Raw genomic sequence first — 14,701 nt, 5'->3', positions numbered from 1 at the left:
AGGGAGAGCTCCAAGTGTTCCTCGGAAGCCGGAGCAGCAGCCCGGTTGCTTTCTCGCTTTTTGTTTTTATGGTTGGGTTTTTTTTTTCCCTGCTTCGTGATTTGTTTCGCTTGTCTCCCGAGGGAACGTTGTAGGAATGGTCTTTTTTAGCAGTGGAATCTGCGCAAAGGAGGATTATAACAAATCTCTATGAATGATAGACTCGATTGCTAAACCTTGCCTTGACCAGCCTTCTGACCCTCGGAGAGATCTCAGGGTGTGCGTGGGAAGGAGAAAAAAACCCTCCCCTTTGAAAATAAACTTGAGGAAAAAAAGACATTTTTTTTTCTTTTTTTGGACAGCCTGTTTTATAATCACTTTTTTTTTTTTTTTTTGGTCGTATTCTGTGATAATTTTTTAAAAGGATTGCCCTACATGGTTGTTTTGTAACTGGTGGAGGAAGGAAGGATCCCTCTCAAGCGCTTCTGATTTGACAGCTTTGCTTTCTGAAGAGTTAACCGGTGTTTGCATGATACACCTATTGCTAGTGTGGTAGCGGACTTCTCATTTTTCATTTGCTTTTTTATTAACTGAGGCTGGTGGAGAGAGTTATCCTGGTCAGAGGAATATTTGCACACACACACACATATATATATATATAGTATATATTTTTGGTGGGGTTCTCCCCACATTTTACTGTCTCTTGATGACTCCTGGAGGTGGTAGTGGGCCCATGAAAGACTGTGAATACAGTCAGATCAGCACACACAGCTCTTCGTCTCCCATGGAGTCTCCCCATAAGAAAAAGAAATCGGCTCCCAAGAGAAAATGGGAGGTTTTTCCTGGAAGAAACAAATTCTTCTGCAATGGGAGGATCATGATGGCTCGACAGACTGGAGTCTTCTACTTGACTCTTGTTCTCATCTTGGTCACCAGTGGACTCTTCTTTGCATTTGAGTAAGTGACACATATGAAGTCTTCATATCTTGCTTCTCTTCCTCTAGTTACGTATTTTCTGGCTGAAAGAAAAATAAAACATATTTATTTAAATGTCATAGAGAATGTTGGTTTATATAATTGAAAATATGATCTAACATACCGAGGGACACACGATTCCGTTTCGATTGTCATACTCTGTGGAAAACTGATGTTTGAGGATTAAGGTTGTAGTGCTTTTATACCACAGGTTTCCAGCTCTTGCTGATGTTGCAAGAGCAGTTTTAAACAGCAGGTTTGGAATAATCAGGAAATGATGTAGCTTCTTGTCTGTCATTTACTCTGCTGATAATCAAAACTCGTAGGTGCAAAAATATTGACCCTTTTGTCACAGAACTAAAAGCAAGAACAGCAATATCTTTAATTAGTTTACCAATATCTTTCATTAGTTTATTAATTTCACCCGGTTTGTTTTTTTGTGTGTTTTTTTTTTTTGTTTGGTTGGTTTGTTGGTTGGTTGGTGTTTTGTTTGTTTGTTTGTTTCTCTTTAAGTCATTGAACAGCTTGTATGTAGATGGGAATTCCAAATTAGTGAAAAAAGAGAGTATCATACAATTTTGCATGTACTTAGCTTTCCACCACTAGGCAACAGCATTTCTTTCTGCTTGTGATGATAACTTGTGAGTTTGGTCTTAACTTAAAGCTGTATTTGTTCTGGAGTCTTAGATATTATTTTTTAAGCAAGCTTCTGATGTCCTCCTAGGGCTTTTTTCTCTGTTACTCTGAATCTTACGGAGTCCTTCTCATCTATATAAAGTGAACACTCAGTGACAGCAAATCAAATACACTGATTTTTGCACTTGTGTTAGAGTGGTTAAACTAGCTGCTATGTGTGACAATAAGAATTAGGCACTTGATGTGAACAGTGCAGTCCAACTTTTGTTTACTTTTTTTTTTTAAGGCACTGAGTATAAAGGTGCTCACACTGCCAAAACCCTTGCTATAGTGTATTCTTTTAAGAGAATTAATGCTATGTTACCTGTTTTGAACTATTGTAGCTTCATTTGTGATTTGTGGCAGGAAAAAAAAAAAGTCTTCAAAATACTTTTACAGCTCGTACTATTTTCTTGAATAGGAACTGTAACTTAGAAGTGACCTTCAGTGCTGCCTCCAGAAATCTGTTCACTTTGCTAAGCTGAACAAGAAAGGTCATTCATTAGTTGGTGTCTTCAAGGAATAATATATTGACATTAGCAAACTCACACTTGTACCAGTTAAATGTAGGTAATTTTAACATACTGGTGGCAGTAAAATAAGTAAAAATGCTCAGCAGGTAACTAGTGGCTAAATATATATGTGAACTCAGCAGATGAATTGTCTTTAGTAGACTCCAGATTACTTTAGAGGGATTTATTAATTGTAAATCTTCTGCAGACATTGTGAAACTGCCTGAACATCCTTTGAGTAGTTGAAATAACACAGTCAATGATGGTATCCATGTACTGCAAGTGTGTTTACTTTCCTGGCTTTAAAGAGGTATTAAAGGTGTAACCTGATCATATTTCATCAGGACTGGGTGCCACTCGGTTCTCTTTGCCAAGATTAGGCCTAGTTTTGGAACGCTTTTCTGTGTGGGCTGACACTTGAGTCTGCGTTGCAGTCTCATCACCTTCAGCAGGGCCTCTGAAGGCAAGCACTGGACTTCCCACAAGTAATGCAATGTGTACAGTCATTATTGTTAAACTTACCTATTAACCCACCATTTACAGTTTATTTATTTGTTTTAACACTTTGGTCCTTCCTTCAGAGGTAGGTGCTCTCTGCAGCTGCATGATTTAGAACTGCTACAGCAGGATGAACTGCAAGGTGTTCATCACCTGACTTCATTAATGCAGTGAGTTACACATGTACCAGAGTCGAACACTGCAGCTTCTCTTGTGTCTTTGAGCTTATTTGCAATGTAACCATGTGTGATGGACAACACTGTTAGTCAAGCTACAGCATTTTGATATATTTGGTACTTATGCTTACCAGGAGTCTTGAAGCAGGGAAAAATCCCTGGCTTTATACAACTACATGAATTCTCTGTGTGTGCACTGGTCTTGAGTAATTCTTGAATTGCTTGTGCTCTCAAGGAAAATCAAAGTAGGGGTCACAATAGTATTCTATTTTTTGTAATAGTGAGATTGGTTTTGGTCTTTAAAAAGCTCTTGCACTGAAAATCATTATTCATCCTCTGAAGGCTAATTTAAAAACAAACCTTAAGACTAGAAGAATGGTGTTCAGCCTGTTTATGTTGTTGAAACTGCAGAAAGTTGTTAACGTTACAAAGAAAAGAGGGGAATCTCTTTGATTAAACAGTGTTATTTGAAGCAGTTTCTAATTGCATATCTTGCAGCAGTCTGAAGTTACTATTTATTGAGCAGTTGATAACATCTTGAGTTGTTGGAGTGTCACTTGCATTATTTGGCTGATTTGGTTATGATACTCCTCATTTACCAGCTATTTACAGAATATGACAGAAATGTGTTTCAGTCCTTTGTGTGCACGTGGAGCAAAGTGATTTTTAAATGGGCGTGTGCCTTGTGTGTCTGAACTGTAAGGTCAAACTGTCATTGAAGAGGAAGATACCCTGTATGTTCTTGGAATTGTTTGGTCTTTTTGCTACTATTAAAATAAATTATTTTGTTCCCTTTGGTTTTGGAAACTGCAAAGTAGGTACTTGCGTTCCAAGTCATTCTTTGGTTGCAGGCAGTGGAAGAGGGGGTGTAGGAAAGAGATTACTTTGACATCTAATTTTTGAGAAGGCATTGTGCTAACATAAACACTTGCTCTTTATCCTTTTGGCATCGTTTGTGCCTCTAACATGATTCCCCCCCTCCTTTTATTTTGCTCTTGACACTCATTCATCCAGAGCTGTATGTCATGTGCTTTGTAATCCTTGCCAGGGAAGAAATGCATTTCTCTGAATCTATAACTCTTACCTCTCCAAAAGCAAACATATGTCGTACATCGTGATCTGTATAGCTTTTGACATTGAACCATGCTTTTGTAATCTTGATTTCTTCATATTTATGCTTTTGTGCTTTTTTTCTGCCTACTTGTTCCAACTCCTACTTTCAGCTGGTTTTATTCCTTTCTCTCTCTTGACTTTTGTGTCTTATACACTCCAAGTATGTCACCACTGCTTCCTTTTATCATATCATCATTCTTTTTCATTTTCAAAGTCTTAAGTCAGAATTTGCTTAAAAGAATAACAACAATAAGCCATAAGCTTTCAAGCAGGTGAAGTATTTATAATTCCTTCCTCACTCCCCTTCAAAAGGATAAGAATGCAAATATCAAGCAGCTTTACTTCTGTAACTTTTCTATTAAAGTTGACATGAAGTATTGCAAGTGGTTTTGGGTCCCAAGAAAGGTGCAGTGCTTGCAGTGTTCTGAAAAATTACGCCTAATCTAATATGCTCCAGATGAAGCACCACAAATTACTTTGTCTGTAAAATTTGGGTATGTTGTTTTTATCTTGGAAATATGTTTCCTAACTCTAACCTTGTGAAATTTAGCTGGTTTTCTTTTTTTCTTGCAAATTTGGCTTAGTGTTGAACTTCCTCTTTTTCTTTGCCTTGCTCCATTACACAGATACTTTTTTTTTTTTTTTTTTTTTTAAGCTATTCAATGCTCATGTTGAAGTAGCTGCATGAAAAGTTTGGAAAACAAATTCCTTTCCCTAGAGCAAAGGTAGCATTCATACCTGAAGGGCAGATCTTACTGCTGTACCTAGCCAGTTCAACCACTCTGTTTACATGTATGTAAAGTCCTTTAGTGGTACAATAAAGAGAGGCAAAGCTAAGGCACATCGTACTTACTGCTTTTATTCCGCTAGGTGTACATACTCAAAAGAGAAAATAACCCTTTATGTGTATGGTCATTTGGGGCTACTGCTTTTGTAGGTTACAGGAAAGCAAAATGGAGGCTGAATGACATATTTAACACAGTGGGATATGTAGAGGAGACATTTTGTTGTTAAATGGCATGTCTTGTGTGCATGCACAAGCTTCATGAGTTCCAGAGTGGTGGTAGACAGCTTGGCTGCTTTGGTACTGGGAGTTAAAGCTGCCCCTGCCTGTCAGTTCCCTTCCTTCTTGGATTTCACTGTGCAGGTAGCAGGAGGAGGGAACATGTCTGCACCTGAGCTGCTTCAGTTCAGGCAGGCAAATTAAACTTTCCATAAAAAGTGGGATTTAAGTGAAGATGCTGACTGAACTGAATTGACTCAGGCACAGTCATGTGTTCTTCTGTGAACTCGGTTGCAGGGTGAGTGGCTCTGGAAGAAGGTTGAAGCAGATGGTAGGATGCCGGAAGGGCTGAGGCGGTGCAGCTCTTTTCTCTGTAAACGTGAGTCAGAGCCCTATTACTTCTGATACCATTTGACACTTGCAGTGATTCAACAAACTGGAGATTTTTTATTTTTTTTTTCTGTTGAGCCAATTAAAACTTGATTTTTGTGAGCATTTGTGCAATTGCACTGTCTTTCAAAAGAAAATTGGAAAATTATTTAAACGGAGACTGTTTATGTGCGTATGTGTACACATCATTGCTTTCTATCTGCTTTTGAGTTGCTGGCAACCTGCTTCATGCCTCCCACTTGAAAACCAGTGTGACTGGAGGACATTCATGAGTCATGCTTTCTGATGCAGTGTAGATTGTTCAATATTGAACTTCTATAGCACACCCTATGGCTAAGTAGTGTAAGTTGCTGCTCACTGTGACAAACATCTGTGTAAACACTGATGTCAGTAAGCTGAGTGTTTTCTCTGTGGTATCAACAACCATCTTCATCTTATGGCAAATGTTTTCTGCTCTTGCAAGAGGTGGATTCTTAGTGTCAGGTCATATTGCAAGTAGGTGGAATGTTTTTCATCTAATAACCTCCTTTCTTTGTCTGCTCTTAAAATGAGTAGGTTACTTAACATCTTTTAATGATCGTGTCCTTAAACTACCAGTTCCTCAGGAGGAAATGCACCAGTCTGACTTAAGCTGTTAAAGGCTGCTATAAATTTTTAGGGCATTTGCTGATGAAAATGTCTAAATAGATTTGAAATTAAAAAATTGTGGCATGTGAGTTAAAATGACAGACTACTGTATCCTTTTCTACATAGAAGGCAGTAGCAACCTATACTGTATAGTGGTGTAGGCCAATGTAGTGAGGAGTAGGTGTTCCCCACCCCAGTTTTCTTTGTTTGGAAAAGAGTAATCTGTCATTAAAATTTAACCAGAGCAGTATTGCTGCCTCTCATTTTGTCATATTATGCATCTCTGGTAACTTAGTGAAAAAGACATGGAATACACTAAGTCTAATCTTCTGGGTTTACTTTTTGTAAAGAGTATATGGATGTACCAATAAGATGGCAAATTACTAAAGCATGATATGCATTCCAATCTGATGTTGTTTACTCTTTGTACATAAAATACCCTGAAAATGCTAACTATTAAAGTCAAATGTCTTTTGCGTACAAATTAGATCTAATACTTTGTTCCTTGACAAGGGACCTTCCTTTCCTTGGTCACAAAAAAAGTTTACTTAATTAATCTCTTCTAAGTTTTCTGGTGATCTGTGCAAGTATGTCTGCTGAAGTTTCTCTCTTGCTTTGAATTAATTATATAAGATAATATTAAATAATTTTACTGAGAAATGTACTTACTGATATTTGATATTAGATCATGCACCTCTTCTTTTCAAGTCTGGGTCTATTGATGTGGCAATGGATACTGATTAAATGCTTCATTTCTTCAGAGTAAAATTCTGTGAGGATAACAGAAGAATAACCTCTTTTGGTTTTGGAAGTCATACCTTCCTTTGCTCCCCTGAAACTGCAGAAGCTTTTTTGTGTTTTGTAAGACTAACTCCTTTTTCAAAATAAATGTTGAACAGCTTGCTTTTTTTTTCTTCCTTCCTTTTCCTTACCTTCCCAAAGGTGGGTTATTTGGTTGGTTTTGTTGTTTGGGTTTTTTGTTGGTTTGGTTTGTGTTTTTTTATATTCCGCTTACTTGATGGCCTTTATGTACTGTTCCATGAGGAAAGCATGTTCTGAACACAATTTTTGCTCTTTTAATTTATTGCCTTCTCATCTATAGGCCTACTTGTATTTACACCTTTTGTTTGCAGAGTTGGGCAACGATGAAAATAGAGAGTATAATTATGCAAGAAGTGATTTTGGCTTCTCAGATACCAGTTCCTCTCAAGACCTTGAGGAAATTGTTGTGTAGCTTTGGACTATGTGTACATGTGAATGTTTGTAGTCTTTTCCTGGTGTCATGCTGACCCGTAGGAGAAAATTCCATCCCATTCATCATAGATCAGTGTGGTTGTTGTAGATAGGTGTAAGTTCTCACATGGGATATTTCATATCCCATCCAGAATAGAAAAAAAAATTAATAAATTTCCAAAGTTTGTTCATTCTTACCTATATAAATGTCTTCAAATATTTACTGAATATTTACAAATATTTATTTCTGTACATCTTCAGCCTCCAGAAGGTGAGCTTAGACTTGTAATTTTGTGACAGTTGTTTGATAAAATCTGTTTTAATTTATTCCTCAAAAGTTTGAGGTTTATATTGTTGATGCAATCTGTGTAGTATGCCTGTTCTGGTTTGCCTTTGCTTGAGTAGGTACTGTTGCCCCTTAGCCGAATGGGTGTGTGCCAAAGGTATACAGTGTATCTTCTGGAGACTAGTGTAGGAACAGTCATGTTAAGTAGATGTAAACTATTGAGAAGCTAATTTCTGTTAGTTCTTGGAAGACTGGCTTTGCCGTGTGACCATCTCTGGGACCCTTCTCACATCAGCCCTGCAGAAATCATACCATGTTTCAAGGAAAGGTGTTTTTGGTTTGTTTTTTTTAAGATGTTTTCTCAAGTCAGTTCATCAGAAGTCATGTTATGTGTACAGGTTAGTCTAAAGTATTTTTAATATAAGTTTAAATTTGCACTAATGATGCAGAAAATACCTTCATTGCTACATGATTTATCCTCTGTCATAGCTGTGTTGCATTATTATTTTGTGAATGGCATTTCATATAAAACAAAGTATATCAGTGGATCTGGATGACTGAGAAATTACTTTTCTTTACAATGAAAGGGAAAAATATTAGTCTGTGTACAGCTTGAATAAAAAATATCTGGGCTTATCTCCAGATTCTGTAGAAACTGAAATGCTAACATTTGAACTGGAATGAAATATATGAATCCTTTTTAACAACTAAGTCATACTTTTTAAGTAGTTAAGAACAACAAAATTAAGTTTTTCGTGGAAACAGTCTCTCCATTCCAGTGCAGCATGAAACTTGTTAGTTATAACATTCAAATTTGAACTAATTAAAGGAGAAAGTGAAGATGATTGCAGAAGGGGAGAAAGCTGAGAATATTTTTAACTCTCCAAGCTGCATGATTGTTTCAAAATAGCTCCATCTTAAAATACTGGGACATTTTGAAAAATAGCTTAAAATATTATGACAATTTTTTCTAGGAAAATTTTGTTAGCATGACTGATGATCCTTCTAAGTGGGGCTGTGGTAGCTGATGATCATCTGATTTCCAGGTTGCCAGTGAAGGTTTGTACATGTAAATGCTGCTTGTCTTTCATTTGGCAAAGCCAGTGGAAAAGGGGGAAAATCCTCTGAAGTCAGCTGGAACTACGAACATTTATTAAAATTTATATAATTACAGCCCATTTTTTTTTTTCAGAACTTAATGCAAAAACTGTGAAGTGGTTAAAGGTTTTACAAACTAGAGAAACAGACTAGAAATCAAGATGAAGCCTATGTGTAATATGTGTAAGCCTATGTGTAAAAAAAAAAATTCTGTTTGTATTTCTCCCATCGGAGAAGTATTAAATGTTATAACATAAAGCCTACTTAGGGAAGGAAGCTGGAGTGTTCTGGAGTTGGTTTTGTGTAAATCACACCCTGTCCCTTACCTGTTGTATGTGTTTGTGTTTTGAACTTCTGTTCCTGCTGCAGTTATAGGTGAAGGGGGCTTTGTATTTATGAAGCCTGACCATGTGCTTTCTGCAGTTGCATTCTAGGACCTTTAACTACTGAATTGACAGTATGCTGTAGTGCTGTATGATTATTCAGCTTTGTATCCCTGATCACTTCCTTTTCATCAGTGTCTGTAGGGTCTGTTCATATTATTGTGTGATGGTGGCTAATGAGGTTTTACATAATGAGCTTGGTTAATGAGATCACAGCTGGTTTTATGTTTTTCGACTCCTGCTGTCCCCTTAAGTTGCTTACTGCAATAAAATATTGGTGGTCTCCATTTATTGTGGTGAATATGCAGTCAGTTCAGCTTCTTCTTTGAATTTTACTCATTTTTAAAAAATAGTTTTTGGAACAGATTAAATAGAATACTGAGAATTAGATTGAAAACTGAGAACCTCAACTGAGAAGTTAAGCATCTACAGTTCATAAATTTCATGTTGAAATGCAAGGTAACACTATTATGTTCACAGCACTGAGTGAATGTATGAAATGAATTTTTGTGTTTTAGTATTTGTTTCTTATACATATTGATAAATATTAGTTCCTAAGAGCAAGGAACAGATATACTAGAATTTGTTATTATTTTAGCTTAAACACTCAGTTACTAGAAGTTAGAAATGTAGACTGAACAGTTCTTTCCCCATGTAGGAAAAGACATGCTAATACAAAACTTATTTCTGATAGTAATTAAATTTGTGTAACTTCCTTTTTGAGCTGTCTGGATATCAGGAAGTTGCATGTTAAGTACACTGTTTAGGTATTCCACCAGTTATGATGTTTCAGGGTAGAAGCAAGTGTCAAACCAGCCTTTACTTCAGTTTTGTTGGCATGCTTGTTGGGGCTCATGGTGTGCGTTTTCGTGGCACAGCTATCTACATGTATTCCTTAGTTAAGTACTCTTTTATTGGCAAAACGAGCTGCCTAGTGTAGAATTAGAATGTAGTAGAATTATAATTTTTCCTAATTTGGAACAAGGTAAAGTGGTTAAAAGTGCTAAGAAATAAAATAAAAGCTAGAGTGCCAGTGATGTCTCTTTAATCAGTATCACAACTATGTAATCAACTTGCTTGTGAATGTTCTTTCTTTAGGGCTAAACTCGTAGCACTTCTGTATAGTGAAAGAAATACAACTTTTAAGATACTTTTATCATTCAATGTGATTTGAACTCTTTCTAGGACTGGGCTGGCTTTGGGTGTGGGAACAGCCAAGTAAACTTTGTCATTAGTCTGAGGAAACTGGTACATGGAATGTGTTGCGTGGTATGATGTGAAAGACTGGAGTGCACTGTGTAGAGAGCATAACCACTTCTGATCTGTCTGGAGAAGAGAAGGCTCAGGGGGGTATCTTGTTAAAGCAAGTTACCTGTCTGGGGAGGGGGAGTTTAAAAAAAAAAAAAAAAAAAGAGCCAAAAAGCCCTGTACTCCTCTCAGCTATGACCAATGACACAATGGACAAAAAATGAAAATGCCATTTAAACATAAGGAAAAAGTTTTCTGTTTGTTTTTTTTTTGTAGTTTTGTTTGGTTTGAGTTGTTTTGTTTGCGATGTTTGTTGGTTTTTTTTGCTGTGAGGATGATCAAACACTGCTACAAGTTGCCCAAGCAGGCTATAAACATGCTGCAAACCAACTAGATACAGGCCCAAGCCATCTCCTCTTGTGAGGAGAAATCTTAAAGGAAAGAAAGCATATTTTATTTGAGTGAAATATATCTGAATCTCTGCCTCCTGTAGTAGCTATCGCTGCTACGTTTCTCTGAGGCTAGTGGAAACCAAAGGGATATTTCCCCATACCATGTATTCAAAGCACTATTTTTCAGAATGAACTTCATGCCTGTGGACTTGCCTGCTTTTTCTGAGGGGACAGGAGTTGGATTCTTGCTGCTCATGAATTCAAACAAAACTTTGGTATACTTCAAAGGAGCATCCCAGTTTCTGTGTAGCAAGCACGGTTGCTGTGAGACAAGTCAGATGGTCATTGGGTGCTGAAAAGGATGGACTCACCTCTTCCCCTCTCCCCAGACTCAGATGTTATTTCTTCTGTCTGGCTCTGCTGTTTTCCCCACCCAGTGGTGAACCACTTCAGGAAGTTCCCTTCGTGCATCAAGCTTATCTTTCCCTTCTGCCAACACAAAGAAAAACTTTCTGCTGCTTTAAATCCCTGAGCTGAATCCCTGAAAATTCAGGAAAATGTTATTAATAGTGAAGGGGAGGAAGTGGGGAACTATTGCCTGTTTCTTCACAGTCCCATTCAGCTGTCTACTTGGGTGGGATTTTTTGTTGTTGTTGTTGGTTTGTTTGGTATTGTAAATGTTACAAATTTCGGCTTAGGAGGATGAAGGAAGAATCAAAGCAGTTAATGGAATAATTGAACAGCCTGCATGCAAAAGGCAGTTGGAGTGGATGTCTCTATTCACAGTGCAATAAAAGAATTGGCCTTTAAAATGATTTTGTTAAATAAGACACCTAGGGCTAATCAGAGCAGAAGGAATTGTCTATAGAGCAGAAAATGGGGAATAAGTTGTGGACTGAAATCTGACAGAGATTAATTTAATTCAGTGTAAGACCTTGAAAGGACAATAATAATTATTTTACGAGGCACTGAGCTCAGAAGGCTCTATTCTCTTTACCTTGTGCTGTGGAGGCTTTGAAACTTCTCATCACTGATGTGAATATTCATCTTCAGAGTAAAGTGGTTTGTTTGTTTTTCTTTAATGTAATGAATGCCAGTTCGTTACATGCCTTTTAGAATCAGGCTGGACTGTGCATTGTTTTTTAATGTTAGCCCCTGGAAGCTGGAATCTTATTTCCAGTACTTGAGTATATTAGAAGAAGTCTGATGGAGACAGGACTTATCAGAGGAAAGCATATAAATATTGGGTGGGATAAAATAATTTTGTTTTTTAAATTTGTTTCATACTCAAGAGGGGTTTAGGGATACGTCAATTGGCTATGGCTGTGAAAATCAAAACAGTCTGATAAGAGCAAAACAACTGACAAGCTTGGATCCCAGTAAGTGAAACTATTGTGGGCTGACATCCAGCTTCATTGAAAGGCAAACATGCCCTTCCCAGTGCACATACCTTTCTATTATTGCATCCTAGAGAACTTTAACCAATGGTTCAAATTGCTGAATGATAGTCTGGAGGTGCAGTATTACCTAATGGTTGACTGTTCTTGGCAAAAGTAAGTTTGTGTTCTGTTCTGAAACTTTTTTTGAACAGTTGCTGGCATTAGTCCTTGCTATTGGAACAAAGAAATGCCATTTGTGAAAGGAGAATGTAGGTTTGTTGCTTCTTTGTTCAATGACTGTCACTGAAATAAGCTTTTAATTTGAGCTTTATTACAAGTATTCTTTCTGACTGCAAAATAAAGGTCAAAGGTTTAAGGAGCATAACACTTGTCATTGAAGTTGATCTCTACTCTGTGGAGCTGCAATCACCTGTGGCTACAGGCAGTACACAAAAAAACCAGAGGAACTACTTCATTCACTACACATCTTCCAGTTTCTGCCGTCTCCAGTTCTGTCTATTATTATTACACCAAAGTCGTTGCCACATGAACTCCTGTTCATGTCCAGAACAGTCCCACCCACAACTTTAAGTGAAGCAGGGCTCTTTGAGGGGCTGGGTGTCTTGAAACAAAGCTCTGTCGAAAGGTGTGCAGCACGGGAAGGGAAGCCTGGCAGAAGAGTGTAAAATTTATTTTCTAAAGGCATGCTGGCATTTTATTTCATTTTGGCAGTCTTGAATGCAGCAATCTTGCAGTTTGTTTTAGTATAGTTCTTTTGTGTGTAGTAATTAGACCAATAGATTCCCAACCAGGCATCGTATCTGTTCTTTTCCACACACTCCCTGCCAAATCAGTGTCTTCTCTTTTACAATTCCTTGGTCATGCTTGCTCTTTACCATTGTATTCTGTGGAGTGATGTTCTTCCTTCAGCACTTCAGACCCATAAGGGGCAGCAATGTCTGCTTCTCAAGACAGCTTTTGAACTTGTTGCAGATATGGAAGAGGTATAGACAGGCATCTTCCTTCATTTTTGTGGTGGTTTCGTGCTTTTGTCTTTGTTTTCTTCTCATTTTCTCAAGTCTTGCAGGTAAGTCTCTTCAAGTTGCTTTTGTTTTTCTATGCTCCTCTAGTTGAGGAGGAAAGCACTATAGATGGTGAGAGTACTAGAAGAGGTGCTGTGCTTTGTGCTTTTACAGAGGGAGGCATTTGGCTGTTAAGGTTGCATTTGCTTGCTACTGTGGAGTTATCTTTTCACAGTGCTCATGATGTGGGTGACTGGAATAAATTGGGGAAAATTCAGAGATGCTGTTTGCTTGAAACAAGGTGCAAGCTGGAATGAGTAGAATTGGATAACCCAGGCCTTGATGGAAATTTTTCTGCATGGAGCAGGGGGGCTACTGCTCTGCTATATAAAACAAGGTGGCTTGATATAATCTGTCTTTAATGTGGCACATAATACATTGTACAGAATACTTGATAAAGTGTGTCTAAATGTTCCTTGTGTAGCAATTGCTATAAGAAGAAAACACTTAGAAACTTTAAATACTAATTTTGCTTTTCAGTTAAAGTTTGAAGCAAGTTTCAAAAGGGGAGCTGTTTGGTTTGAATACTGTCAATAATCAAACTTGTAGAATAGCAGAGTGACCAGTGAAACTGCCTGTGTCTCAGTGAAATGGAAATTCACAACAAATTTAGGTTGGCAGAGTCCATGGTATAATAGTATTTAACGCAGACTGTTTTAGTTTTTTAACCATTTTATACATGGGTTTTCTTTACATTTGCAAAAGATAGATCTTTTAATGCTTAAGGTAGCATATTGCAGATAGTTTGATAATTATGCATGCCAGCTCTATATTGACTGTGTTTATTTTTTGTACTGTAGAGCTTCAGAACCTACTTTATTATTATTTTTTGTAATAAGTTCCAATGCAATTTTTGTGTTCTAATTCCGACTGACAATCAGCTTTCATTTTTTATTTTTATATGTTAGCTTTAAACGTTAAGTATTTTTTGAAGGTGCAGGACACTTATTGCTGCTTCAGCTTTGGTCATACATTATAGTTCTAAATTTATTTTCAGTTTGTAAGATGACTCCACCTTTTGATAGTACTTGACTGAAGTGGAGTAAAGTTCATTTGCCAGTGGAGGAATCTGAGGAGGTCAGCATGGTTCTTCAATGGCAGCATTGGTCTAGTAAGCGTGGAAAAAAGTATAAATAACTCAAAGCAGTGTTTAACTGTATGTGGTAGTTATAAAAGGGCCAAGTGTTGATTAGACTGCAGACTACTCAGATCTCTGCATGTGTATGACAGACATGCTGGGTGATAATTTTTGCTTCAGTACAGATTTTCCTAATCTGTGTTTGTCAGCAGGCATGAAAACTAGTTCATATTAAATAGTTGGCAGGATGGAGAAGCAAAACTACTTTTGCTGTTTGTTACTATTTATTATTACATGATTACACCATGACTTGGATTAGTATTTTTTGCAATAAGATTGGCACTGGCTGCTTCCTCAGCTAGTTATCAAGGCTCCCTGCTATCTTGAGTTTATTTTTCTTGCACTAAGCCTGGGAAAAAATATTAACCTTGTTCTGAAGGTCGCTGTGTCCAGCCATCTTTCTGAGCAGTGGTAGTGGATGCATTTCAGGACTACTGACCCTTCATATGTTGTGATATTCAATATTATATATATATTTTTATATATATATATAATTATATATATTATTATATTA

General features: G+C 37.2%; 1 protein-coding gene across 1 annotated transcript in view; it reads left to right on the top strand.

The window, feature by feature from the left end:
• Positions 1-685: 685 nt before the first annotated feature.
• ZDHHC14 (zinc finger, DHHC-type containing 14) overlaps positions 686-14,701 on the top strand; it is a 92,160-nt gene continuing 78,144 nt past the window's right edge. Inside the window, exon 1 of the mRNA XM_009997340.1 lies at positions 686-936. Within this exon, the coding sequence (XP_009995642.1) occupies positions 686-936 (251 nt within the window). The remainder of the gene's footprint in view (positions 937-14,701) is intronic.

This window comes from Chaetura pelagica, unplaced genomic scaffold, assembly GCF_000747805.2.
Source record: "Chaetura pelagica isolate M959 unplaced genomic scaffold, ChaPel_1.0 scaffold315, whole genome shotgun sequence".
NCBI lineage: Eukaryota > Metazoa > Chordata > Aves > Apodiformes > Apodidae > Chaetura > Chaetura pelagica.
Note: the sequence above shows the minus strand (reverse complement) of the source record. Positions and strands in the feature narration are given on the sequence as shown.